The sequence below is a fragment of the Budorcas taxicolor genome, chromosome 18, assembly GCF_023091745.1.
Source record: "Budorcas taxicolor isolate Tak-1 chromosome 18, Takin1.1, whole genome shotgun sequence".
NCBI classification, from domain to species: Eukaryota; Metazoa; Chordata; class Mammalia; order Artiodactyla; family Bovidae; genus Budorcas; species Budorcas taxicolor.
In genome coordinates, this window is record NC_068927.1 from 52142927 (window position 1) to 52170298 (window position 27372).

Sequence of the window (27372 nt, forward strand, 5' to 3'; positions counted from 1 at the left end):
AAGGCCCAGAGTTCAGGAGTAAGGGGTGAGGGTCAAGGGAGTTAGTTCATGGCCCTGGGCTCAGCAAGTCCAGGGCGTCTGGGTACTCACGCTGCCACCTGGCACGCCAGTCCGGTCCCACAGCAGGGTGAGCTCGCTGTGCCCGGGGCCTGCTGAGCCATTGAGCTGGCCCCGGATCTCTACTGCATACTTGTGGCCCCGGCCGGGCAGTGGGAAGAGGCGAGCTGACCCTGGGCGCTGCAGCCGCCTCGTCTCCTTCTCCTGCTGTGCCACCCAGCGCCCCACCTCCTCCTGGGGGACAGACGGGGCCCCTGAATGTGCCACCCACACTCTGGCTCCTGAAATCCCCAAGAGCCCCAAACCCACCGAGCACCCACTCCCTCCAGGGAAGAGGAGGGCCTCAGAGTTCCTTGGATCCTAAGAACCTCCCAGCACCCCCAAACCTCCCAGCAACCCACCTTCTCCTCAGCAGAGTCTGACCTGGTAACTGAGAGCTTCCACTTTTTTTCAAAATTCCTCTCTAATTCTGTTCAAATGAAGACCCCCTCAGGCCCTCCCTCCACTAAGGATACATCCCAGGCCTCCAGTTTCTCCCCAGTGCTGCTCCCCGCCACACACCCACACCCCCTGTATTTACCGCAAATAGCCCGCTGAGTCTCCCAGGCATTCTTACCATGTTTTCTGCATCCGGGCCCCGGGCCATCCGGGCCAGCACATGCAGGCGCTGCGCCCGGGCCCACACGGCCACATCCTCAGCCCCAGACCCTCCAGGGCCTCCCGGCAGCAGCGGGTGGATGAAGCCACGGTAGACCAGGGACACATCGGTCTCTGAGCTCGGCGTCAGGGTGATGGTCGTGCTGCGGACGATCAAGACCTGTGCCGGCCAAGGTGGGGAGGCGAGCTTGAGGACCTCTCTGCCCGGCCCTGTGCATCTCAGGCCTCTCCAGCCACAGCCGAGCCGAAGAGACCAAGCAACCCAGTCTCCTCCTGTTTTACAATATGGGAGTCTGAGGCCAGGATTAGGGGTGCAGCAGAGACGGAAAGCTCACCCATCATTACTCTAGGAAGGGAGCTGGGCTCCAACTCGGACAGCAGGCAGCGGGGTCCCTGCCCCTGCTCATCTCCACCTCCCAGTAAACTCCAGGGCCCTGGATCTCTCAGCAGCTTCTTCCTCAACATCCTATCTTTCCACCTAAGCCCTTAAGAGTCCAGCTCCCTTAACTAGGGGGTTTGGAGAACTTCCAGGTTACAGGTCAGTGAACACATTCATGTTCCAGGAAGATGTCTCACCCTAACTCCGTGGGGACAGGTCAGATCCCTTCAGGACCTCACCCTATGTATCCTGTTCTTTGTTGTAAAATGAACCAGTATGTAAGTTATACGTTAAAAAGATAAAAAAAAGAGTCCAAATCCAACATTCAAAGTAACAGACATATTACATGATTTACTGCTAGTATGTGTTTTTATAATTGTGAAAGGGGGAACAACCCAAGTATTCATCATGGGTACGTGTATGCTAAGTTGCTTCAGTCGTGCCTGACTCTTTGCAACCCTATGAACCATAACCCAACAGGCTCCTCTGTCCATGGGATTCTCTAGGCAAGAATACTGTGGGTTGCCATGCTCTCCTCCGGGGGAATCTTCCCAATCCAGGGATCAAACCAGTATCTCTTATGTCTCCTGCACTGGCAGGCAGATTCTTTATCACTAGGCCACCTGGGAAGCCCATGCGAGACTGTTTAAATAAACTAGAACACTGCAGCATTAGAATGTAAATGGAATATTATGAAGCTGTTAGAAAGAGAGAGAGACAGAGAGTGTTTCCTAAGTTCTGCTACAGGAAGCTTGCCAGGATACACCAAGAAAAAAAGGGAAGTGGCAGTACAGTGTAGACGGCATGTTACTTTTTCCGCAAGAAGCAAAAATAATTAAATATCAATTTACTCATATTTGAATAGGTAAACTGTGGAAGGATAGATTAGAAACCCAAATCCGCCACAACTACTGGGCCCCGTGCACCCCGAGTCTGTGCTCTGCAACGAGAAGCCACTGCAATGAGATGCCCGTGCACTGCAACAGACTATCCCCCTCACTGCAACTACAGAGAGCCCACCCGCAGCAACGAAGACCCAGCACAACAAACAAACAAATTTTTAGAAAAGGAATAAAGGTCTGACACATGCCACAACACGGATGAGCCTTGAAAACGTTTGCTGAGTGCATGAAGCCACACACAAAAGGCCACGTATTATATGATTCCATCGTACGACCTATTCAGTTCAGTTTAGTCGCTCAGTCGTGTCCGACTCTTTGCGACCCCATGAACTGCAGGACGCCAGGCCTCCCTGTCCATCAGGGTTAACATAGCCAGATACAGAAAAAGGTGAGTGGTTGCCAGAGGCCAAAGGGAGAGGGGAGTGGAGAGTGATGCCTTAGTGGATCTGGGGCTTCCTCTTGGGGTGATAAAAACATTTTCAAACTAGAGAGTGGTGATAGTTGCACAATATCGTGAATGTGCTAAATATCACTAAGGGTAAATTTTATGTGATGTGTTATCTCACCACAGTTTTTCGAGAAAAAAAAAAAGAAAAATTAAGTCAATAAGGAAAATCAGATTCTTGAATGTGAAGACTTTAGGGGTAAACACAAGAGTGATAAAGGTCCATTTGAGGGCTTCCCTGGTGGCTCAGTGGTAAATAATCCACCTTGCCAATGCAGGAGACACAAGTTCAATCCCTGGTCCGGGAAGATCCCACGTGCCATGGAGCAAATAAGCCCCTGCACGACTACTACGGAGCTTGTGCTCTAGACCCTGAGAGCTACGACTACTGAGCCTGCGTGCGGCAACTACTGAAGCCCACAGGCCCTAGGGCCCGTGCTCCTCAACAAGCAAAGCCACCACAGTGACAAGCCAGTGCACTGTATCTGGAGAGCAGCCTCTGCCCTCTGCAACTCGAGAAAAGCCTACGCAGCAATGAAGACCCAGCACAGTCAAAGCCAAAGATAGACAAACAAACTTTAAAAGTTTTTTTAAAAAGATCCATTTGAAAAAAAATGAGAACTCTTAAGACCAGGCCCTTCGACACTCCATGCTGGGCTCCTCACCCTGGCTTCCCCACCTTGTCAGGCTGGGAGGCGTTGGGTGGTTGCTGGAAGGTGAGCAGGTGCAGGCCAGGCAGGAAGCTCTGGGTGACACAGGCCTCCAGGGAGGTCACAAAGACAGGAGCAGGCCCCCACCAGCCCACGGTGCCGGAGATCTGCTCCCCACGGCAGCGGGCCTGCTCTGTGGGGACAGGAGGGTCAGGAGAGGGAAGTCGGTGTGCGGTGGCTGGGCCGCCCCCCACCCCCCCCGCCCACACTGCCACTGGACACTCACCAGGCCGAGGGAGGCAGCTCTCATTGTGCACACACCAGCCCAGGGCACCGGGTCCCCGGGGGGGAGCCGCACTGCTGCTGAACGCCAGGCAGGCCTGGCAGTCACCCAGGAGACGGCTCAGGCCCAGGCAGCTGGCAGCCAGACACTGCAGAGGAGGGACACATGGCAGTCACCACCCACGGGAGCCTAAGGGACCTGACACTCAGGAGTCTCGGGGCAGAAAGGTCAGGAAACTGAAGAAAGGGACTGAGAGCCGAGTTGGAACCAAAAAGATCAAGAGGACAGGGTGGGGGATCTAGGGACAGATCAGAAGTACAAAAGGATGGGGAAGAGGGTCAAGGGTCAGGAATGCCCATCTCAAGTGTGAAAATGAGTCTCCCAAGTGCAGCAAAGTCCGTCTCGACTTGGTTTAGGCAGAAGACGACACTGAGGACCAGGTCTTGTGCTAGGGGACAGAGGACGAAGACAGTCACTCACAGCCCCCGAGGGAGTCCCAGGAGGCGGGGCGGCTTGGCAGGCCCCCTGACACCAGCTGCATTCGGGGTCTCGGGAGCAGACGCTGTGGTCCGTGTACATGGAGCAATAGTCCAAGTGGTACTGCAGACAAGTGGGCAGGGAGGAGGGGCTGCTCAGACCTGGAGCCTTCTCCCACACCCCCACTCACTCTGATGGTCCCAGGGGACCCCAACTGCTCAGAACATTGAGGACCCCAGTCCACTTCTCCCCAGCCCCAGGGACCACTGCTCCTCTGCCCTCAGCCCCAGGGACCACCATTCCTCTTCCCCTGCACCTGGGGTCTGACCTCCCTCCCATCACAGATCTCAGGATCTCTTCCCTTTCTCCCAGGGACCCTCCCCTAACAACTTCCCTTAACCATGGGAACCAGGCCACCTCCTCCCCAGCCACCCTCTCCCTGTCACCCCAGTGCTCACGTCTGGAGCAGGCGCCTGGAACACAAAGGGGGGTACTTTGTAGGCCATCAAGTCCCCACGGGGCCGGCCACTGTACCCCCCGGCCACCAACAGGACGCTGCCACCAAGCACAGCCGCCACGTGTGAGTACCGGCCACTAGGAGGCGCTGCTCGGCCTAGGAGAAAACAGACCCCACAAGGACATGAGACCACCCCCGCAACGCCCCCTCTCACCTTCATGGTTACCCACCTAGAGGACCACCCCTGACCCCCCCATGCTTCGACCCCACTTGTCAAACACTCCCAGCCTGCCTGGCCCTGCTCTGGCACAAGTTCTCTCACCTCCTGGAGCTCCCACACCGCTGCCCGAGTTATCTTTCAGACAGAGCATGCTCTCTGGGATCAGAAGGACTTGGGTTCAAATCCTGGGTCTACCACTTCCTTGCTTTCAAATCACAGATCAACTGCTGACTAGTTGTGTGACCTTGGGCAAGAGACTAGATTTTTCTGAGTCCTGGTTTCCTCCTCTGTAAATGGAACCTCGGGGAGCCGAGGTGGGCTACCTGGCTCACATCTGTCTGACACCTGCGCCTCCCTCCAGGGACAGCCTCTGCATTTCCTCTGGGAAACCACCCCTCCCACTCACACTCCCCAAGACTCAAGTCAAGCTGGCCTGGACTCTGGCAGCAGTGGGGCTTGAGCCTAGGCTGATCAGAGTCAGTGACTAGTTCAGGGAGGGAACGTAATTCCTACTATTCCTGGGGAAAAGATACTGTCTTTTTCCCAGGCATTTTAAAAAAAATTATTTTATTTTTAATCAAAGGATAATTGCTTTACAATATTGTGTTGGTTTCTGCCATAAATCATTATGAATCAGCCATTGGTATACATCTGTCCCCTCTCTCTGGGCATTTTAAAGGGGGTGACTATAATCACAGAGCTGCTGGTGACCATCTACAAATGCAAACCTGCCAGAGACTGAAGGAAACCGGGCTGAGAACTGGAGGGAGACATGGCTGAGGCCATCACAGGAGCACCTGGGTCCAGGCCAGCCTGCAGCCAGTTTTCACGCAAGGGAGTCAAGACATTCTTCTTTTTGCTTAAGCAATGGGCTTTCTGTTGCTTACAACCAAGAGTCCTGACTGATGGGTAAGTGGTCAGGGACTGGTGACTCCCTCACTCTCTTACCTAAATGTTCTGTAGGTGCAGGGGACCTGGCCCAGGGATCAAAATCTATGAAGAAAGAAGAGGCCTCCAGAAGCCTCACACTCTGGGATATCCAGTGAGGGAGCCTAAAGGGGGACTGGGATTGGAGGCCTCCAATGCTAGGCCAAGGCTTTATTTCTGACGGTCAAACAGAGTTCCTTAGGGACCCCTCTTCCTGCCCACCCCTTAAACGTTACTGTCCCTTCTCTTATGCTTGTCCTTTGTCCCCACCCTTCTATTCAGTAGGGTGGGGGGAACAGATGGGCCTCTGGGAAGTCCAGAGCCCGCTGAAAGGATATGCCTGGCTTGTGCACACAAGTGTCTTTCCAAGGAGAGGGCCTGTGACTTTCTTCCTATTTGCAGAGCTACCCCTGATCTCCTGAGCTGGCAAGGTTTCTCCATGTGCCCTCCAGGTGAGCCCTCTGGCCCTGCACTCTTAGGACGGTGTGTTGGGCCCTCCCTGGACAGTGCTCACTTGTTCTTCACTTTATCAATTTATTCTCATCACAGCCCGGAGGTTTAAGTGCTATTACAGTTTACAGAGGGGGAAGCTGAGGTACAGAGAGATTAAATGATGGCTTTTATACAAAAGGTTGTTGAGGAATGGCCATTCCACTTCAGCATTTGCCCACTGTCTGATCTTGAGAAAGGCGCTTTGGAGGCAGTTCCCTGGGACGGCTGAAAACTGGCAAAACCTCAACTACAACCCAGATCTGATGCTACTGAATACGTCTCCCATCTCCACAGCAACAACAGCCTAGGCCTGCCTCCAGTGCAGCCACGCCTCCTGAGGCCAGCTCCAAACAGGACCGGGTGGCTTCTGCCCCACATCACGGTGGGGGCGTGAGTGACCCTCAGGAGCCCCTGACAGAAACAGAGGGGCCACTCACCCTCCGGAGTTCCTGGAGGGGCAAGCTCGGCCCCTGACACCCACTGATGGCAGCCCAGGTGGTAGAAGAAGATGCCGTCTTCATAGCACTTTTCCTCCTGGTAGTGGGTGTGCACGTTGCCCCCTGGGGAAGGAGGAAAGGGGCACAGCTGGCCAGCCTGGGGGAGGTGAGGGCATCCATGCAGGGGGTCTCAGCTCAGACGTGGGCCCCTGGCAGGCGGGCGGGGACAGGGCGCCTCCTCACCATAGACCAGCATGTAGTTGCCCAGGACGCTGGCCGTGTGGAAGGCTCGCTCCCGTGGGCCCTGAAGTCCCTCCCGGCCCTTCAGGGTGGTCCACACACGCCGATCCACGTGGAAGAGCTCGGTGGAGTTCACCCGCACAGAGAATCTGTCGGGGAGGGGTGGGAGAGGAGCTCAGGGCCGGAAGGGCCTCTCCCTCCTCTGGGTTCTTAGGAGTCATGATCCCCCAGGGTTGAGACTGGCTTTACTAGATATTTATCCTCTTGGAACTAGCAGCAACTCACAGGCAGGACCCAAGTCCGACACATCTCTGGGTTCCCTGCATAATCTAGCCAGGGCTGGACACCAAGCAGAGGTGAGGCAGATTGATCGGCGAGTGGGCATGCGTGGGGAAGCATGTGACCGAGAGGCTGGATGACAGAGTAGAGACCGGGTGAGTGGGTGAGCGAATGAATGCATGAAGGAAGAAAGGAAGGGGTGGCTGAGTGACCGCAGGAGTCTATCAGTGGGCGAAGACCGCCAAAGCCTAGAGGCCCAGGGTGTCGGGCCATGCCCAGCTCTGCAAGGCGGGGGTGGAGGGAAGGTCACTCACCGGGCAGTGGAGGGCCGGTGTCCACCGTGAACCAGCAGGGCACGGGAGGGGGCGTGGAACACCATGGAATGGCCGGTGGCGGCAGGGGGCCGCCCACCTGCTGGCATCACCTGCTCCCAGTAGCCCCCACTGGTGCCGTCGAGGCGGAAACGGAAGAGGCCGGAGGAGAAGAGGTCGTGCTGGGTGCGGCCACCAGACACATAGAGCCACATGTTGTCCACGAGGGCTGCTGCGTGACCTGCCAGGCCGGGGGGCCCCGAGGGACTGGAGGCAGGTGGTGCCAGAAGCTCCCAGCGGCCACCACCCATTGGGCTAAAAGCCCAGATGTCGCTGGTGAGGGTACCATCAGCCAGCTCACCGCCCATCAGCACCAGGGAGCCGGCCCAAGCCACAGCCACGTGGGAGTGACGGGCAGCCTGCAAGGAAGAGACCAGGATGCAGAGATGGAGAGGGAAACAGGTGGTGCTACCCAGAAGGACAGGGACAGCCAGCCAGACAGAGATGCTGAGACAGGGCAGGACGGAGAGACAGACAGAAGATGCAATAGAGGCAGAGAGAAAGACAGACACGTGCTAAGAGAGAAAAGAAGAGAGACCCTGAGAGACAGACTCATGCAAATATAAAGAGGTGTGGCAGAGAAACACAGCAAGAGAAGGAGCAGTCAGGGAGAAATGACGGAGACCAAGAGAGTCAGAGACACAACCCAGGGAGCAGGAGACGCAGAGACCCAGGGAGCAGACAACTCAGAGTCAGGGACAAAAAATAGAAAGATGAACCGAGAGAGACGAGAGACACGCGAAAGGTAAGATGCAGAAAGGAGGATAAAGGAAGAAGAAAGAATGGCAGGAGTGGGAGGGGCCGGTGGCCCTGCATCAGGCTGCAGGGGCTGGGGGTGTGCGGGGCAACAGGGTCACTCTGGAGTGCCATTACTCAGTGGATCTGAGTTTGAGCAAATTTGGGGAGATAATGAAGGACGGGGAAGCCTGGTGTGCTGCAGTCCCTGGGGTCACAAAGAGCCAGACATGACCGAGCTACTGAACGACAGCAACTGGGATGCCCTGGCTGGCTCTGACAGAGGGGACAGGCACCCCTGGCGAGGCAGAGGTGGGGTCCATACCGGGGCAGGGCTCAGGTCCCAGCGCTCCCAGCTGTTGGCAGAGAAGTTGTACAGGACGAGGTCCCCCAGCGCGCGGTTGAGGTCCTGGCCTGTGGAGAGGAGGACAGTGTCAGGCCCTGGCCACAGGCTGCCAGGCCTCCAGACCCCAGACTCAGATCATGTGCCATCTGCTCACCTCCGAAAACAGCCAGCAGCCCCGGTGGGGACAGGAAGGCCCCAGCTGCCCCGATACGGGCAGAGAAGGCGGGGTCCCCGGCACTCACGTTGTGCCACCAGCCAGCCCCCTGGTTCTCCCACAAGTGTAGGTCACAGGCACGTCCCAGGAAACCAGGCTCACAGCGGCACGGTCCCAGGGGCTGGGGGGAAGGGGACACACAGGCAGGGACAGACAGACAGACAGGGAACAGAGACAAGAGCCAGAGTGAGACAGGCAGAGCAAAAAGTGAGAAGGAAAGAGATGAACACAAAAGGGGACGATGGAAAACCGAGAGGCAAGGAGAGAGACAGGAACGAGACGGCAGCAGACAGAGGAAGAGACGGACACAGAGACACAACCAGAGGGAGGTAGAGAAGTGGAGAGAAGTCAGACCAGCAGAGAAAGGAAGAGAAAAAAGACCCGGAAAGAAAAACGAGGACAGACAGACAGACAGGTTGGAGAAAAAAAGACAGTGGTGAGGTCAGGGTTGGCCTAGGCTGGAAGAACTCAGGTCCAGGGAGGTTAAGGCAGAGAGGGCTCAAGGCTGATCCAGTCCCAGAGCTGGACACGCACGGCTTAGGCCCCGGGTCAGTGGTCAGAGGTCAGAAGTCATGGGATTTCCCTGGCAGCCTGGTGGTTAAGATTTCACCTTCCAGTAAGGGGGTGCCTCCCAGCCAAAAAACCAAAACATTAAACAAGCAATATTGTAACAAATTCAATAAAGAGTCAATAAAGACTGGGGGAGCGGAGTCAGAAGTCACAGCTGGGCACCCAAGCCAGACAGAGTGGAGGGGTGGGAGGATGGAGTCGGGCCTGGCTCGAGAGGAAGGCAGCCAGGTTCACAGGTGACAGGTGGGTTACAGGTGAGGCTGGGACTGGGTTCAGGCTGAGGAGGGGCCCCCTGATGAAGTGGGATGGAGTCACAGGTGGGGGAGTGGGGTGTGGACGGAGAGGGGAGTTCTGTAGGAGGGAACAGGGTCCCAGGGCAGGGCTGGGGGGGGGGGGTCAGGGCATGCTGGCAGGGGCTGTCTCAGGCAGGGGCAGAGTCAGAGCCAGGAGGTGGGGCTGGAAGGTGTGACCACAGGCCGGGGTCCAGGGGGACACGGGGGGACAGGCTCACCGAGGCGCAGGTGCCGTGGCTGCCGCAGTAGGCTGAGCACTCCTGCAGGCCGCAGTCGGGGCCCCCCCAGCCCGGCTCGCAGACACACACCCCCGGGGGTCGGCACTGTCCATGGCTGCGGCAGCCGCCGGGGCACAGGGAGAAGCGGAAGGAGGCGTTGAAGCCCAGCAGGTTGTAGTTGGCATCGCTGAAGAGGTGCAGCAGCATCTGCAGGCATGGGGTACAGGGCTCTGGGGTGACACGGAGGGGGGTCTGCTCCTGTGCCCCCCACCCTGGGGCGCCCCATCTCCTGTCTTTGTCTCTCTCCACCTTTTTTTGTCCCTGTATCTTTCCGATGGATATCAAGTGCCCCGGCCTCGTGTTTCCCTCTGTGTGTCTACCCCCGTGTCCTACACACTCACTTGGCTCCTCCAGCCACGGCCCCGCAGCCCAGCCCCACCAACCTTGCCCGAGGAAGCCTCGATGGGCGGAGGCCGCGTGCTCCCACTCAGACTGGCCAGCAGGGGCCCGCGGGGGGAGTCACCGTCATACACAAACAGGTAGTCGTAAGTGCATTCTGTGTCCAGGAAAAGGAAGTCCAGTAGGATCCGGTGCTGGGAGCTCGGGGCTAAGCGGTGAGAACAGGGAGGCAGGGCTCAGACGTGGACCCTCCCCTTCCCGCCTCCACGCAGCCCACCCACAAACACCAAGCCCTGCTCCTCACAATGCTGGAGCCCCAAGATGAGTCAGGCCTGGGCTTTGCCTTCAAGGGGCTCCCAGGCTCCCAGCCCAGGGAGGATGGGGCTGCAACAGCAAGAGGGACAGAAGCTCAAAGAAGAAAGGACAGTATCAACCCTGGGAAGGGCTCCTGAGATCAGGCCAAACACCCCCTATCATTCAGAAATTGGGAAAATTGGTGTGCAGAGAGGAACCCCATCCCAGTGGTCACAAAGAACTGTTCCCATTTATTCTTGAGCCTTGAACACGCCTAAGCCTGAAGGTCAGGGTTCACGCCCGAGCAGAGAGGCAAACTCCCAGACGGAAAAGGGCCTTTGTGGGCATCCTGTGTTCCAGGCTCAAGAAACTCTAAGAGAAGAGGCCTATTTCTTCCCCCTGGGCAAAGACCGAAACTTGGAGCACCACAACTCCTCTCTGCTCTGACCCAGTCTCTTCTCTCTGTGTATCATACTAGCTAAGGGCACAGCCTCTGGAGCCGGACTGCCTGGGCTCAAATCTTGGCTCTGCCACTTACTAGCCACTCGTAAGTTGTGTGACGTCGGGCAAGTCACCAGACCTCTCTAGATCTGTTTCTTCATCTGTAAAATGGGGATATGACCACTGTGGTCGATTCAAACTTCTTGGTCACTCCTCCCATCAAGAGATGAGGGCTGGACTTCGCCAGTAGTACAGTGGATAAGAATCCACCTGCCAATGCAGGGGACACAAGTTCAATCCCTGGTCTGGGACGATTCCACATGCTGCGGAGCAACTGAGCCTGTGCTCTGGAGCCCGTGCTACACAACAGGTCACCGCAATGAGAAGCCTACACGTCATAACTCGAGAAGCCCCCCACTTGCCGCAACTAGAGAAAGCCCATGCACAGCAACGAACACCCAGTGCAACCAATAAATAAGTAAATTTTTTAAAATTAAAAGAGAGAGAGAGAGAGAAGGGCTGATTCGTGACCCCTTGTATCTGGGAAGAGACTAGCTTGGCCAATACACAACAGCAGACCTGAGGCTCTGGGACTTTCACGGCTAGATCAGAGGAAGCCTACCACTTTTACCTGAGCCTCGTAGAATACTCCTTCTCAGAACCCAGCTGCCATGCTATGAAAAGCCAGCATCACGTGGAGGGGCCATGTGTGGGTATCCCAGCTGTCATTCCCAGCTGAGCTGCGAGTTGCCATCAACTGCCCGCCCATGACGGAGCATCCTGAGTGCCTGGCCCAGGGGACTGTTCCGATGACTGTGACCACATGGGAGGCCGTAACGGATAAGGCGCCTTAAGTGCTGATTTATGATGGGGCCTCACACTTCATAATGCCACTACTCCTGGCACTGTCACCATTATTGCTCTCTGTCTGGTTCCAGAAGGTTCTCTGACCCCATGTCTCTCACTGGGGGCTCAGGGTGGTCTTGTGGGCTCGGGCAACTAGGAGACCCGGGTTCCAGCTCTGCTCGGACCTGCTGGAGGACCAGCACCCTTTCCCATGCTCCTCACTACACCCATCTGTGCACTGGAGGTGCTCATCCACTCTTCACCAGTTCCTGGGGCTCTTGGGGCCTCAGTTTCCTTGATGTAATTTGGGGATGATTCTCACCCACCAATGCTGGTGTGACGATCCCAGATGGGGACTTCAACATGCCAGGGCAGGCCTCCTTCCTCACCTCCTGTCTTCCCCTGACATGACTCCCTGAAGGATCCCCCTGGCTCGACCTCTGGTCCTTACCCTCCCCTGCTCAAAAGCCCTCGGTGATTCCCCACCACCTCCAGGAAAAAGTTCAGCTCCCTAACTGGGGGTTTGGAGTCTCAACCTGCCCCACATCTCCCCACGGCTTACAGTTCGATCAGGAGCTGGGCCTTTGCACAAGCTCCTCTCTCTGTCTTGAGCGCGTTCTCCCTTCCTGCCAGCACACTTCCCCCCCTTCTCCAGGAAGCCTTCCCCGATGCCCCCTGGCTGGATGAAGGGTCCTTCCAGGTTCTCACTTTCCAATACAACCTCCATTTCTCTGGGCCAGGACCATCTGTGCCCACGTCTGTCTCCCCTGCAACTGAAGAGGCCCACAGGACAGGGCCTGGGCCTGCTCATCTTGGGAGTCCCTCCCCGATTCTGCCCAGCACAGGGCCTGGTGCTGAGCAAGGGCTCAGGAAATACGGGATGAAGGAAGGAAGAAATACACCAGACAGAATACTGAAGCTGGCACCTCCCCTCTTGGCTCTGGCCGGAGCCCCCAAGAACATCACGCAGAGACCTCGAACTGTGGTCTGGAGTACGCAGAAGAACCATTCAGCCAGGCCGGGCAAACAGACCTCCCGGAATCTTACCAGCCTCAACCACACTATAAAGCTCTGTCCCTAGAATCACAACAAACACATCTTTGTCAAGTGTCTGCTGGCGGCCGCCGGCTCACCATCTGCCTTCCTGAAGTTCCTCCCTGAGTCCAAGTCCTTCTGTTTCCATCCAACAAGGGCCTAATCCCTAGACCATGCTGGACAGAGATCTGAGCCCAAACGCCCCTGCTTTTCAAAGGCTTAATGCCTCTTATTCATAAGGATGTTATGAATCCTTACGAGGACTGTGCCCAGTGAAGTGTGAACATGGTGGAAAAAAAAGAGTAAGTGCATCATTTGTTTACTTTTTAATAGATGGGGGAACATGTTGTTTCTTAGAGGTGACAGACACTGGGAAGGATAGTGCCTCAAGGAGGGATCCAGAAGTCTCCCAGACTCCTCCTGACCCCAACATCCAGCCAACCGCTCCCCAGGTCTCATGGGTGAAACGTCACACATCTCTCAGCATTCTCCATGCCTCTCCACCCACTTAGTTCCTACCCCAATTCAGAACTCATCCTTTCCTACAAGACAAGCACACCGAGTCTCCAGTTTGCCCCTCACCCAGCCTGACAGCGACACCTCACTCCTCCTCAAAATCCCCCTCTGGCTCCCCATCAACCCCCAGAGAAAAGTCAAGCTGCTCATTGTGATATTTAGGGCCTTTCCTCCCCTGTTTCTGGCCTGCTTTGCTCTTCCCAGCCAACAATTCAGCCAGATCAGACGAGCTGAGACATGGCTCTGAGACCCACCAGTCCTCTCTTTTATTTTGCTGGCGGCACATGGGATCTTAGTTCCCCAACTAGGGATCGAACCCATGTCCCCTGCAGTGAAGACTTAACTGCTGGACCACGAGCAAAGCCCTACAAGCCCTTCTTTTGTCTTCATGGGGCTGTTTCCTTTTTCACCCGGTATACTCCTAACCCTGAATATTCATTGGAAGGACTGATGTTGAAGTTGAAGCTCCAATACTTTGGCCACCAAGTCCAAAGAGCTGACTCACTGAAAAAGACCCTGATGCTGGGAAAGCTTCAGGGAAGGAGGAGACAGGGGTGACAGAGGATGAGATGGTTGGATAGCACCCACAGACTCAATGGACATGAGTCTGAGCAAACTCCAGGAGATAGTGATGGACAGGAAGCCCGGCGTCCTGTAGTCCATGGGGTCGCAGGAGTCAGGCCAGACTTAGCAATTGAACAACACTCCAGCGCATGTTTCAGAACCCTGCTCAGTGGCTGACCCTCTGTGACTCCCAGCAGAGTCTTTTCACTCCTCTAGGCTCGTCTACCCAACCAGGCACCTCCTTCCGTCTCAGCCCTGAGCACACTGGAGGCTGAATGTCTGTGTCTAGCCTTACCATCCCCAACCAGCCTGGAGCTCTTCAAAGCCAGAGAATAATTTACATCCCCAGTGCATACACAAACTTCCCATTCTCTTCTCAACCCCTAGATGAGGATGGCCCCCACACTGGGGACAGACACACTCAACCCCAAGAAACATGCTTCACCCATACCCCACACAACAGCCATAGAGATCTTCTAAACCATAAACTGAATCATGACTTTCCCTGTTCGAAAACCTTCCAAGGATGCCCTGTGTCCCCAGATAAAGACCAAGCTCCAAAGCCTGCAAAAGGAGGTCTGGCATGACCCCGGCCCTGTCACACCTCTGGTCTTTGCCCAGGATCTCCTCTGGGGGACTCCCACCTCTCTCTGGAGGCTAGCTCCTCATTTGCTGCCAAGGGAGGCCTTCCTGGACTTCTCTAGCCACTGCCTTAGATTGCTCCTCCACCTCCTTATTGTCCTCAGGGCACAGCTCAAAATCACCACATCCTACACCTTCTGGTTCCTCCCAACCCTCCAACCACTGTCTTCTTGGATTCTGTCCTAACACACAGATATCTTAAATAATCTGCCTGCAATGCAGGAGACCTGGGTTCAATCCCTGGGTCGGGAAGATTCCCCTGGAGAAGGGAATAGCTACCCACTGCAGTAGTCTTGCCTGGAGAATTCCGCAGACAGAGGAGCCCGGTGGGCTATAGCCCATGGGGTCACAAAGAATGGGACACAACTGAGCGACTCACACACACAAAAGCATCATATACTCTTATTTCCGGGCCTTTGCATGGGCTATTCTCCTTATCTGGAATGCCCTTTTGCTCTCTCCTACATACACCTCTGGTTTCAGGCATAGCCCAGGCTAAGTCAGATGCCATCTCTGAGGTTCTCACTCCCTAGGGGTGGGTTTGTTTCCCCCACTAGACTGGGAGCCCAGAACAGTAAAGATGGGGCCTTTGCACAGGTTATTCCCTCTTCCTGGAATGCTTTTCTCCTACTCCTGGCTGATTCCCATAGGTCTTTAGTCCTCAGCTCAGACATCTCCTCCTCCAGGAAGCCTTCTCTACTTTCACTCACCCCACAAGATTAGGTACCTCCTCTGGGCATCCCCAGGTCCGTGGGGTTCCTCCATCACAGCCCCGACCACTCCGGGTTGGACTATTAATGTGTTTGTCTCCCCGACTAGATTCCAAACCCCAAGTCATCATGGATTGCTGAGGCTTGTGGGTATCTCTGCTGAATCCCAGTGGCAAAGACAATACCTGGCACATGAATGACTGAAAAAATGCTTTCATTGAAGTACTTTAAAAAGAACAACACTAATAATCCTAAGGACATTTATTGGATATTTACTAGGTACCAGGCACAGTAAGTATCTGTTCTCATTTAATTGCGATAGCCCTATGAGGTGAGTACTATTACTATCACCACATGCAGAAAGGGAAAGCCAAATCTTAGAGAAAGGAAGCCACCTGCCTAAATTCACAAAGCTAGGAAGAAGCGGAACCCAAATCTGAAGCCAGGTGGCTGGGCTCAAAGCCTGAGTTTCCAACAACTTTTTTTTAAATGAAGCTTAAAAAAATTTTTTTTTAACTTATTTTTACTTTTTTGGTCACATCAAGCAGCATGCAGGATCCTAGTCACCACCAGAGATGGAACTCACGTCCCCTGCCCTGCAGTTGAAGCACTCTTAATTGCTGGACCGCCAGAGTAGTCCCTAAGTATCTAAGGATTACTCAGAACAGCCCGCACTGATGCTGTGGCTTGTAATTGTCCATCTGGGTCTGGTTGCAACTCCCCGATCAGACTTCAAGGCCTTCCAAGGCAGGGCCCAGGTTGGCTGCATTTTAGAGCAAAGGGCCTGGACCAGAACGGATTCTGGGAACGTGGTCAGTGGATGAATGAGGGCACAAATAAATGAATTAGCGCACCAGCGGGTGTGTGACCCAGGCGGCCCCACTCACCCTCGATGAGCCATTCGCAATTGCCATTGACGCTGTAGTTGCCCGCACCATCTGTCACGAAGCCTGGAGCCTCCCGCAGCACTTGCCGCTGCCCCTTGCAGTCCCCTGCCTGGGCTCCAGGAGATAGTGGCCCCAGCACGGCCAATGATATAGCCAGCGCCACAGCCAGAGCCCGACCCAGGGCCATCGCCGCCTCCTCCCGTACTGACGGGTCGTAAAGCCCCGGTGAGGGCCTTCCACCCCGTTTGAAGCCCTGCAAATGCGACCTCTATGGATGGGACATGGCCTTGTAGACCAACGGGGTCCAGGAGCCGCTGGGACAGCCGCTGTCGCCGGGTTCTGGAGATGGCGGGGTGGGCCCTACAGACCCATGGAAAACCCTATAATGGGGGTCGTTATGGACGGGGCAGACCCTTAGGGGCCATGCGAGTCTCTTGTAGACATGGGCCCCCATAGGCTAGCTGACCCCATAAACGATGTCCAGCAGTTACAGTCCCAGGCCGCTGCAGGCCGAAACGGACCTTATAGACCACTCGGGTCCCCAGTGGGCGAAGGGGTGTACAGTTCGGCGGGGGCCTACATCAAGGATGCGGGCACGTCCTGGACCGGAGGGTCCTCCGAGAGAGAACGCTCCAGCCAGGGGCGGAGCGCGAGCGGGAGCCCAGGGCGGAGTCAGTCTTCAGGGGCTCAGGCCTGGACCCCATAGACCAACTCGCTTGCTCACCCACCCACGACTCCCGTCCGAGCCGGATGAGCCAGATCAGAGAGACGAGGGGACGGGAGGGCGAGAGCGGCCACGGGAAGAACGCGGGGAGGACCGGAGGGCGGGGGCCTAGCGGCCGCTGTGGAATAAAAAATAAAGAGGAGGCGAGAAGTTGCAGAGACGCAGGTCAGAGCGGCCCTGGGAGGACTGCAGAGCACCCAACCCCACCCCTCCACAAAGGGAGACTTCCGGAAACTTCCCCGCCCATTTGTTCCTAGACGCAGGCGCAGCAGACCGCCTCGGCCGGAGAAGTGAGAATTACACATGCGCGGTGCTAAAATCTTAATTCGAACTCCTGGTGCAGGTGGCTGAGCAAAGCATCGGCCACTGGAGGGCGCTTCTACCTATAACTGGGGCAGAGAAGGTAAAAATAAAGCTGTACTGTAAGAGGACTCTGCTAGATAATGATTCATACCTTCAGGGCTCTCCGATTATGGGTCAACAAAAGGGCAGGTTATGCAGGTCCCTCACAAGATACCATTTCACAGTTGGGCACACTGAGGTCCCGAGCCTGGAACGGTTCGTGTTCAGCCCGGTCTCTGAGCACTATCAAGATGTGAAAGAGTCCATCTTAAAGATAAAAACTCAACGAATCCTCTTTATTTTGGCAAGAAGGGGGAAAAGTCTTTCTGCCAAGGACCTGAGGGAGGGCCTCCGGGATGGAGATAGGGTGGGCAGAGTACGGGTCCGAGGTCACAGAGATCCAGGGGAAGGTTTCAGAGTCGAGGGTAGCTTCACAATATCTGTCCTGGGAGCAGTGGCTCGGGGTCGCGGATTCCTGGAGAGCCTCAGGCAGGGTCCCGGCGATCGTCACTGGTGTTCCGGGGTCCGGCGGGGTCAGAGGTCTCGGAGGGGGCCAGGGGGCCGGAGGTCACGGAACAGCGGGAGCCCAGAATCCGGTGCTGCTCGGGGCAGGGGCTGAGGGAGGGGACGGGGAGAGCGGCTCCCGCGGGACCGTTTGGCACAAGAGTCAAAGGGGGACTGGGCGGGAACGGGACTCTACGCACCCCTACCTGGGCACGCGGGGTGGGGAGGTTTGGCAAGGCCGGGGATGGCAGAGCCCTGGGGCCGGATTAGAGAGGGGATCTGGAGCCCGGCCGGGGCCCGGCGCGGCCCATGGGGCAGGGGCGGGCAGGGGTGCTCAGACCGGGGGTGCAGTGCCCCCGGCCGTGTGCATGCTGAAGTACTCGGTGAAGCCGGTGTGCGGCGCCGCTGTCTGGGGCACGAGCGGCTGGTAGGGCGGCGTCGGGCCATCCCAGCTTGGGTCGGCCGCCTTGGGAAACCGAGAGGAAGGGGGCGGGGAGACCGCGCCCGGCTCGGCCACGGTCACCACGCGGCCCCTCGGGGCCACCGCCGCCGCCACCGCTGTCTCCTCCACCTGCTTCCCGGCCTGGGAGGGGGGTCAGGATCAGATGCTGTCCTGGACCCACGGAGGGGCAGATGCAGCCCCGAAGGCCCGTCCCCCTCCCCGCGATGATCCCCCTTCCCGAGGTGTGGGCGCAGGGGGCAGGCAGGGGCGCCTGGGCAGTGGGGCCAGGTACTCAAGCGGGGGAGTCGGGGTGCGCCGGGCCAACTCCGGTGGTGGCCGGGGAGGTGGGGGAGAACCGCGGAAGGCCAGCGGCGGCGGGGGCACCGCGCGGGGTGTCTGAGGGGGCGTACGCAACAGCGCCAGGACCCAGTCTGGCAAGGTGGGCGCGGGCGCCGGGGGACGGTCGCGGCGCGGCGTGGGGGCGCGGGTGCTGCTAAAGGCAGGGGGTGGGCTCAGGCGCCTGGGCGTGGAGGGAGGTGGAGGGGCCGGGAGCGGGGTCAGGTACTCCAGGGGCGGCGCCAGCAGCTCCTCGGGCGCCGGGGGCGCGGGGCTTACGCAGGAGGCGGGCGGGGGTATGGAGAAGAGCTCCGTGAAGTTGGGCACCGAGTCGCTGATGAACGTCACGTTCCCATAGACGTGCTGCGGGAAGGCCTTGTCTGCGGATTGGCTGCCTCCAGGGCCCGGGGTTCCGGCCGAGGCGATCTGCGACGTGCGCACGTGGTATGGGAAGTTCTTGTTGGCCGCCGAAGGGCGTGTCATGATCTGGGGTGAAGGGCAGGCGCAGGTTGGAGAAGGGCTGTCCAGGCCTCAGGCTGCCTTCATAAACAGGAGCCCTAAGGATTCTCCCGCTCACTCGATACCCCCGCTTCTCTGAAACCCTTGAACTTGGCACCTCCTCTGGGCTCTCACAATGTCCTGGGCTCTAACTTTCATTCCGTCACCACTCTTTACTACTCTGCAGGCGCTTCCTCAGTCAAAGCTCTGAGCTCCCAGTTATCACTGAATGGTTAAGCTGCAGCATCCTGATATCTAGTGGGATGTGGGTGTGCTAAGTCGCTTCATTTGTGTCCAACTCTTCGACTCCATGGACTGTAGCCCTCCAGGCTCCTCTGTCCATGGGATTCTCCAGGCAAGACTACTGGAGTGGGTTGCTGTGCCCTCCTCCAGGGGCTCTTCCCCACTCAGAGACTGAACCTGGATCTCTTAGGTCTCCTGCATTGGCAGGCAGGTTCTTTACCACGAACACCACCTGGGAAGCCCATCTAGTACAACAGTTACTAGCTACATGTGGCTATTTAAATTTAAAATAACCAAAATTAAGCTAAAACTTTAATTTCTCAGTCACACTGGCCACATTTAAGTGTTCGGTAGCCACATGGGGTTAGTAGCTATTGTATGGGACAGCACAGATGGTAAAATATTTTCATAAACAGAAAATTCAATTGGAGAGCAACAGACAGACTCTAGAATGTTAGCTCCTTGATGGCAGGTACTTGATGGTTCTTTTCCGTGCTGAATCCCCAACATCTTCTAGAACAATGCCTGATACATATAAGCTCTCAATAAATAATGGCTGAATGTAGAGATGTCTCCGGATTAACTGGGAGGCCACAAGGACAGGGACTGGGGTGACCCTAGCACTGCACATGGGAGCCCAGCTCAGTCCCTCCAAGGTTGTTGCTGAATAAGTGAACAAGGAGCTGAAACCAGAGCGATGGAATGCCTGCTGGTGGTGGAGCTGCTCTGAGCTAATGTGAGCATTTTTGAAACTGGGCGAAGGTGAAGTATAGCAGAAAGGGTACTGTGTTCTGAGCCTGCACCCCACCTCCTGGCCCCACAGTTCACTGCGTATGGGATCTGGGGCACGCTGATTAAACTCCCAGAGCCTCACTGCACAAAAGGAGTTGCAGTGCCTACGTGGAAAGATGAAAAGAAGGTGGAAATGAAAACCGCTGGTGCAGACTCTGGTACATGGTGTGTGCGTGTGTGCTAAATCGTGTCTAACTCTGTGCGACTCTGTGAACTGCAGCCTGCCAGTCTCTATCCATGGGATTCTCCAGGCAAGAGTACTAGAGTGGGTTGCCACGCCCACTCCCAGGGGATCTTCCCAACCCAGGGATCAAACCTGCGTCTCTTAGGTCTCCTGCATTGGCAGGCAGGTTCTTTACTGCTAGCACCGCCTGGGAAGCCCTGGCACATGGTGGGTTCTCAGCATTTTGCCTCTCTCTGTCCCTCTGTGACTTCCTGCAGAGCGTCAGGAGGAACCGTCCCAGGAAAGTGAGTCTGTACCTAAGTCAGGTTCCAGGGTAGAACATGGGGAACCTGGCCCCCTCCCTCAGTGGCTGAGTATATTCCCGACAAAGAATATATGGTGGACCCGTCAAGTCAGGAGCTGGGACCCTCAGCAGTGCCTACTTCCCTGTCTGGTTCCCACTTATGTCAGATCTTCGGTCTACTAGAGAACTCCACCACCCCCAGCAATAGCCATGGAGCCTGGCAGGTCACCTCCCCACTCTGGGCGTTAGCTTCCCCTCTCTGTAGAGTGGTTTCAATGACTATTATCCATCCTGCCCTGGGGCTGCTCTGCCAAGTAAACAAGACAGCGGAAATAAAGGCATATGGGTGTTTCTAGCATGAAACAGGCTAGTTTGAGAAAGGTGCCCACTGAATGGTTGATGGATGGATGGAAGAATGAATGAACAGAAGGACTGGACTGTCTCCCAGAAAGCCAGATAGGATGTAAACCAGCGCAAAGAAGAGAGCTGGTGCTGGTAACCCCTGCTGCCATTCAGATCTAGGCCCCCTGGAGCCCCAGCCTGACCCACCCCTGTGGCTTCTTCCTGTGATGGAGTGGCAGAGATGGGAGAATGTGAGGGGGTGGCGGGGGAGTAGAGACCAAGGGGCTTAGGGAAGGCTGTGGGGATACAGAAGGGGAAAGTGAGAGTCTGGGGACCCAGGGTCAGGATGGAAATGGGGATGGGGGCAAAGAAAGAGCATAGGGCTGCGGGAAGAGCCCAGGACACAAAAGTAGGAGAAAGGAATAGAGGAGGGTGGACTCTGGGGGATACAGTGGAACAGCCTGAAAAGACCCAGCAGGCTCTCAGTAAGAGTATGTTGAATGCCTAAAGGATGAATTGAAGGAAATGGATCAAGCGCTCAGAACAGAAATTCAGGCAGCTCAGGGGTGGATGGCCTCATGCATCCTCCACCCGCTGGTTTCCCACCGCCTCCCACCCCGGATGCCCAGCCTCACCAGGAACACGCCGTGGGCATACAGATGGATCCCCAGCTGGATTCCATTGACAATCTTCTCCCGGGCCCATTTAGGGATCCCAAAGTTGGCGATCAGGGCCATGACTGGAACTGCAAAGAACCTGAAGGGGAGGCAGTGGGTCTGTAGAGACACCATCCCTGCCTTCCACCCCACCCCATGGCCCCGAATCCCCTGCTATGCACACACACACACACACACACACACACACATACACACCCCAAGTGGGTCCCAAACTGGAGGGAAGCCAGTGTGACCTTCAGAAGCCAGACGTTAAAAGGACACAGGAATCCCACTGGCCTGGGAAATGTGGTGAGGGGGGTGGGCAAGCAGTAGGTTGAATTTAACTCAGTTCTAACCCCACCCCAATTTCTGGCACCTGATAGGAAATCAACAGATGTTTGATGACTGAATTAACATATAATAATAATAATTAAGGACTTACTGCATGCCAGACCTGTTACTAAGCATTTCATGAATACACACTCATGTAACTCTCACAGTGACTCTATGAGGCAGGTACAATTTCTGTTCCTATTAAACAGGTGTGGAAACTGAGGCAGAGAGAATTTAATTGATGTGTGTAATGTCACACAGTTTACAAGCTTTAGAAAGTGAAGTAAAAGTGTTAGTCACTGAGTCATGTCCAAGTCTTTGCAACCCCATGGACTGTAGCCTGCCAGGCAAGAATACTGGAATGGAAAAAAAAAAGAGTATTGGAATGGGTTTCCATTCCCTTCTCCAGGGGAATCTTCCCAAACCAGAGATCAAACCCAGATCTCCTGCTGCACTGCAGGCAGATTCTTTACCATCTGAGCCGCCAGGGAAGCCCCACAAGCTTTAGAACTGGGATCTAAATCCAGGTAATCTGGCTTAGAATCCACCTACTTGGGACTTCCCTGGTGGTCCGGTGGCTAAGACTCCACAATCCCAGTCCTGAGTTTGATCCCCGGTCAGGAAACTAGGTCCCACATGCTGCAATTAAGAGTTCACATGCTGCAACTAATGATCCCACATGCCTCAACTAAGACCCAGCGCAACCAAATAAATAGGTAAACAAATGTTTAAAATGCACACATGAGAAAGTAAATCATTTAAAAGAATCCACCTACTTTACTGCTGTGTGTGTGTGCTAAGTTGTTTCAGTCGTGTCCGACTCTGCGACCTTCTGGACTGTGTAGCCCACCAGGCTCCTTTGTCCATGGGATTTTCCAGGCATGAATACTGGAGTGGGTTGCCATTTCCTCCTCCAGGGGAATCTTCCCCACCCAGGGATCAAACCTGTGTCTCTTACATCTCCTGCGTTGGCAGGCGGGTTCTTTACCACTTGCACCACCTAGGAAGCCCGTAACTTTACTGCTGCTGCTGCTGCTAAGTCGTTTCAGTTGTGCAACCCCATAGACTCTGTGTGACCCCACAGACAGCAGCCCACCAGGCTCCCCCGTTCCTGGGATTCTCCAGGCTAGAACACTGGAGTGGGTTGCCATTTCCTTCTCCAATGCATGAAAGTGAAAGTGAATTCTCTCAGTCGTGTCTGACTCTTAAGAACCCCATGGACTGCAGCCCACCAGGCTCCTCTGTCCATGGGATTTCCAGGCAAGAGTACTGGAGTGGGGTGCCATTGCCTTCTCTGAACTTTACTGCTATGCCATGTTAAATGAAAAGAATCACAACTACTTTTTGTTGGACACTTACTATGTGCCACACTCAAAGCCCTTATCTGTTGCTCTATGCACTCTCAAGACACCCATCTGCAGAAGATACTCTGGACAATTCCTCTTTCTGGGTAGGTGACCTGAGGCTTTCATATTTTTTTTTCACTTTGGGAAAGGAATTGTTTCCAGGTTACACAGTAAGTAAGTGGCAGACTCTGGTGACAGCTGCCTAACTTTAAAGTCCATCTGCCTCCCAGAAGAGGGTCTGAGTTGAAGACAGCCGTTTCTGGGGAGCCGGGGAAGATATGGACAGGTTGGGGGCCCAGCACATCTCACCAGAGGGTGTAGGCAGCAAAGAAGGGCACGTAAAAGGGCTGCTTCTCCGGGAAGTGGCGCAAGGAGACGAGCACAGCATAGGAGAACCACACGTAGGCGGCCACCTGCAGCCCAATGAGCCCGTAGCCCGCTGGCGACTCATAGGTGTACAGGACCTGGCCCGGGTCAAAGAACTGGACCCAAGGGAGAGGGTCAGTCACAGCCCTGGCCTTTGGCCCTCCTCACAGGGACCCCAGACCCCACCCTCAAATACCCTCAAAGGGCACACAGGCACTTGATCAGGACAGAAGCAGTAGGAGAATGAAAGATGGAGATGAAAGGATAGACGCAGAGAGAGAGAGTGAAAAGACAGAAACTATCTCTGCTACCATGGCCCAGCACAGAGCTGAACACCACCAAGTGTAAGTTCTTCTGTTTGCACCAAGTTGATGAAGCAGGTCTTATTTTCACCCCATTTTACAGAAGGGGAAAACTGAGGCTAAGCAGAAAGCCTTTCAGCCAAAGTCAAGGTGATATATAAAGCCTTAGAGAAGTCCTCAGGGGTAGGTAAGACCCTCCTCATTTTACAAAAGAAGAAGCAGATCTGGGGGTGGGGTGGGCATCAGTCAAGGTCAACCAGCTGGGAAATGGGAGACCCAGAGTGGACTCCAGGTCTGTGTGACTCCTGAACTTAGTCACGACACTGAGCATGAAATGTGACAGACAGCGAGAGACAGAGGGAGGAGGAAGAGAGCCACGTAGAGAGACGGGAATGCACTTAGGGAGACAGATGGAAAGGCGGAAAACCACAGAGTGGGAGACAGCGAGCCAGGAAGAACACTAGCAGGCAGGTGGAAGAGGCCACTAAAAGCCTTGGGGGTGGGGAGGACAGAGCAAAGCCTGAGCTTTTAGGGGGACTCACCTCAGCCTCGTAGATGAGCAGCGCCACGTGTGTGAGGGTGTACAGGGTCATGTAGACAGACAACTTCACCGAGCCCGAGTGGCTGATGCGGCCCCTGGCAGCAGGCCATGAGGGGAGACAGCAGGGGTGGGGGCCGTCAGAGAGGAGGGCGTAGCCACCCCCTTCCCCAACCCAATCTCTGCCCTGCCCCCCTGCCCAGCCACCCCATCCCTGCTGTGCTCCCTCCCGCCCCAGCATGGGCACCGTGTCACCGTGAATCCCTTCCCCAGAAGGATCAGCATCAGCAGGAAGATGAGGAAGCTGGAGGAGAAGAGCAGCTTGGCTGGTAGAAGGAGGAGAGGGCAGCTCAGACACAGGGCTCTGCCAGGGGAAGAGCCCCACACCCTCCCGGGCCCACTTCTTTCTCACCCAGGATCTTCAGACTCTCGTTACCAATGCCATCCGTGGCATACTGGCCCCAGTAGATGCAGAAAAATAGGAGGCTCAGGACTGAGGGGCGGACAGGCAGCGAGAGGAAAGGACAGACACCGGCTTTAGAGCATCACTCTTCCCTAGCACTGTGATCCAGATGACCAGAGCCCTTCGTTCATCCCCATCAGGATTTAGACTCACTACTCCTGCTGACTTCCTGGGATGCTCTGAAGTCCAGACCCCCAGCCCCTCCTCCCTCAGACCCAGGAGTCCAGACCCCCAGCCCCTCTTCCCTCAGACCTAAGAATCCAGGCCCCCAGCCCTTCCTTTCTTAGGCCTAGGTATCTGAGCCCTAAGCTCTTCCTCTCATAGAACTCGAAAGTGAAGATACTCTAAACCTCACCCTCCATTCCTGCTGCAGCCATGAACATTTTATAAGTTGTATGAAGCAACTGACGACCTTTCAGCAAATCTAGGAGGAGGATAAGGGAAGGCTGTACACAGACAGGTTGGCTGCCCTCCAACCTTGTCCCCCCTCCCCCATCTTCCCTCTCCCCCATCGCTCCACCCCCGCCATGGGCTGGACTCACATCCAAAGTAACAGGAGAGGAGGAAGATGAGGATGAAGATGAGGAGGAAGGTCACATCCGTCTCCAGGATCCCTGCCAATTTGGCAGAAGGAAACCCTGCAGTCAGCAGGGGTCTTCCCTCAACAGGCTCCCAGTTCTAGGTTCCCATTGAGATGCTGGGTCCCCACGTGCTCACCAAACTCATCAGCAGAGAAATGCCGCGTCCAGAAGGACTTGCCGTTGGTGAGGACCATCTCATACTCCAGCTGCAGCCCATCTCCCTGTGGGGAGTGTGGCGGCCTAAGGAAGGGGGGTGGGGGTAGCCCTGGGCAGGGAAGGGGTTGACAGGAAGGCAAGGAGGAGAAGGCCCCAGTCACTTACACCACACTTGCTGAGCGCGATGTACCACCACCTTTCACGCACCGAGCGGAAGCTGCGGCCACTGGAGCAGCTCAGGTAGCGAGTTCCTGCCTCTGACACCACCTGGGGAGGAGCGAGAAGGCTGAAGCCTGCCTGGACCTGGACCTTCAGCACCTGCCCATTCCCCCAGGCCGGGCCCATACCTGACAGCCTGACCAGGCATACTGGGTAGTGAGGTTGATGACCTGGTTGTTCTCTGGCCTGATCACTGACTCCTTGGCCAGGCAGTCCTAGGCAAGGACAGGGATGTGGTCACTCCTTGGCCAGCTTCAACCTTGTCCCCACCCCAACCTTCCTCACAGACTTCACCTTGTCCCCTGCCTTGTACACGGCTGGCCACTGGGATGGGTCGTCGAAATAGAGGAGGATGTTCTGACAGCACTTGGCCTGCAAACCCAGAAATGTGGGGAGTTGGGGAGCTGGGGTAGCCCTTGCCTTGGGAGGCCAAGGGGGTGTCCAGATTCAGCATGGTGAGTGGTTGGGCAAGGCTCACCTCAGGGTATCGGAAACGGAAGTCTAGTCGGCCATAATCCGAGAGGAAGCAAAATCTCGTCAGGAACACCCAGTCCTGGAAAAGGGGCCCACTCAGACTTTTTCTGAGCCCTTTGAGAACTCTCCTTGACTCCACAGTGCCCCCCTCAACTTTTCCTCCCTACCCTGGAGTTCCTGGTTTCCTAAGAAGCATAAAGGGGACCAGGTCACCTCCAAAATTATTCTGTTATCCTTTCACCTTGGTTCCAGGATTCCTGCTTCGGATGTCCCCCAAGTTTCTTTCCCTCCTTTCAAACACTTCTCCCATTTCTCAGGTGCCAGAGAAAGCCTGGAGGGCCAGATCCCCATCCTGGACATCTTTTGTCACAGACAGACAGACAGACAGACACACACACACACTGGACATCTTTTGTTACAAACACAGACAGACACACACACAGACACAGACACACATACCCCACAGACACACGCACGCGCGCGCGCGCACACACACACACACACACACACACACACACACACACACCCCACAGTGGTCCCAGAGCCCATCAGATGCTGGCGAGTATTCCAAACGGCCCCATCTGGGTCCTGAGCAGGAGTGTGAACTCAGGCTCTCTTGCAGTGAAAAGTGCTGTCCCTTCAGCACCACCTCGGTTCCCCCACCCCCACCCCAAACTCTGACTCTCCCAACCCCGCCCCCCTCCTCGCCCAACTCTGACCTCAATGTCTCTCCTACAATTTCCGAGGCTCCTCTCTATCCCCCGGGCCTCCTCAGCCTCAATCCAGACCCAGTCCCTCATCGCCCCTTGCTCCACGCCCCCAGGCTCTCAGGGACCTTCTGGGAGGGGCGGCAGGGGGCGGGGCGGCACCTTCCCCCTTCTCTCCCTCCGGTCCCTCGGGGGCCCGGCGGGTGGCAGGGGAGGGCCGGACGCGCTCACCTCCTTGGAGCTGAGGTTGCCCCGCACGTACTTGGCCCGGGCGCGGGGGGGCAGCGGCAGCATTAGGAGCAGCAGCGGCGGCAGCAGGCGGCGCAGAGCGGGTGCGCGCGGGGGCTCCATTCCATCCGCTCCGGCCCCGGCCCCGGCCCGGGTTCCGCTCCCGCTCCCACTCCGGCCCGGCGACGGCGGCGAGAGCGCGCGGGCCGGCTGGCGCGCGGCCCCGATTAAAGGGGCCGCTGGGCACCGCGCTCCCTGCCTTCTCCTCCGGAATGACCCGGCCTGGCCCCTACTCAGTCACCGTGGGAGGGGCCGCCCCTTTCCTATCCG

General features: G+C 56.2%; 2 protein-coding genes across 3 annotated transcripts in view; both read right to left on the reverse strand.

Moving 5' to 3' along the window:
- Positions 1–16778, reverse strand: part of MEGF8 (multiple EGF like domains 8) — a 41085-nt gene extending 24307 nt beyond the window's left edge. For both annotated transcript variants that reach the window (XM_052655756.1, XM_052655757.1), the window contains exons 1-14: positions 15984–16778; positions 10093–10256; positions 9650–9856; positions 8509–8689; positions 8334–8422; positions 7217–7632; positions 6627–6772; positions 6384–6506; positions 4309–4463; positions 3854–3973; positions 3377–3521; positions 3120–3283; positions 674–874; positions 91–291 (exon numbers count right to left, since the gene is read on the reverse strand). In XM_052655756.1, the coding sequence (XP_052511716.1) occupies positions 91–291; positions 674–874; positions 3120–3283; positions 3377–3521; positions 3854–3973; positions 4309–4463; positions 6384–6506; positions 6627–6772; positions 7217–7632; positions 8334–8422; positions 8509–8689; positions 9650–9856; positions 10093–10256; positions 15984–16170 (2499 nt within the window). In that variant the 5' untranslated portion in view covers positions 16171–16778. The remainder of the gene's footprint in view (positions 1–90; positions 292–673; positions 875–3119; positions 3284–3376; positions 3522–3853; positions 3974–4308; positions 4464–6383; positions 6507–6626; positions 6773–7216; positions 7633–8333; positions 8423–8508; positions 8690–9649; positions 9857–10092; positions 10257–15983) is intronic.
- A 628-nt stretch (positions 16779–17406) lies between these two features.
- Positions 17407–27165, reverse strand: TMEM145 (transmembrane protein 145). Its single transcript, XM_052655772.1, has 15 exons — positions 27046–27165; positions 26112–26186; positions 25928–26005; positions 25762–25848; positions 25580–25681; positions 25395–25479; positions 25220–25291; positions 25033–25101; positions 24627–24707; positions 24462–24540; positions 24219–24312; positions 23318–23490; positions 21309–21429; positions 18611–18817; positions 17407–18136 (listed from the first exon to the last, which is right to left on the reverse strand). Exons 1-15 carry the CDS (start codon positions 27163–27165, stop codon positions 17888–17890), a joined length of 1692 nt encoding a protein of 563 aa, XP_052511732.1. The 3' UTR covers positions 17407–17887.
- Positions 27166–27372: the final 207 nt, after the last annotated feature.

What these genes read in the sequence shown, in the direction of transcription:
- TMEM145 (XM_052655772.1), bottom strand. Translation starts at nt 27,165, where the DNA reads ATGGAGCCCCCGCGCGCACCCGCTCTGCGCCGCCTGCTGCCGCCGCTG. An exon ending in GCAACCTCAGCTCCAAGGAG is followed by an intron (nt 26,187 to 27,045) that starts GTGAGCGCGTCC and finishes CCCCTTTTCCAG; the next exon opens with GACTGGGTGTTCCTGACGAG. An exon ending in ATGCCTGGTCAGGCTGTCAG is followed by an intron (nt 25,682 to 25,761) that starts GTATGGGCCCGG and finishes GCTCCTCCCCAG; the next exon opens with GTGGTGTCAGAGGCAGGAAC.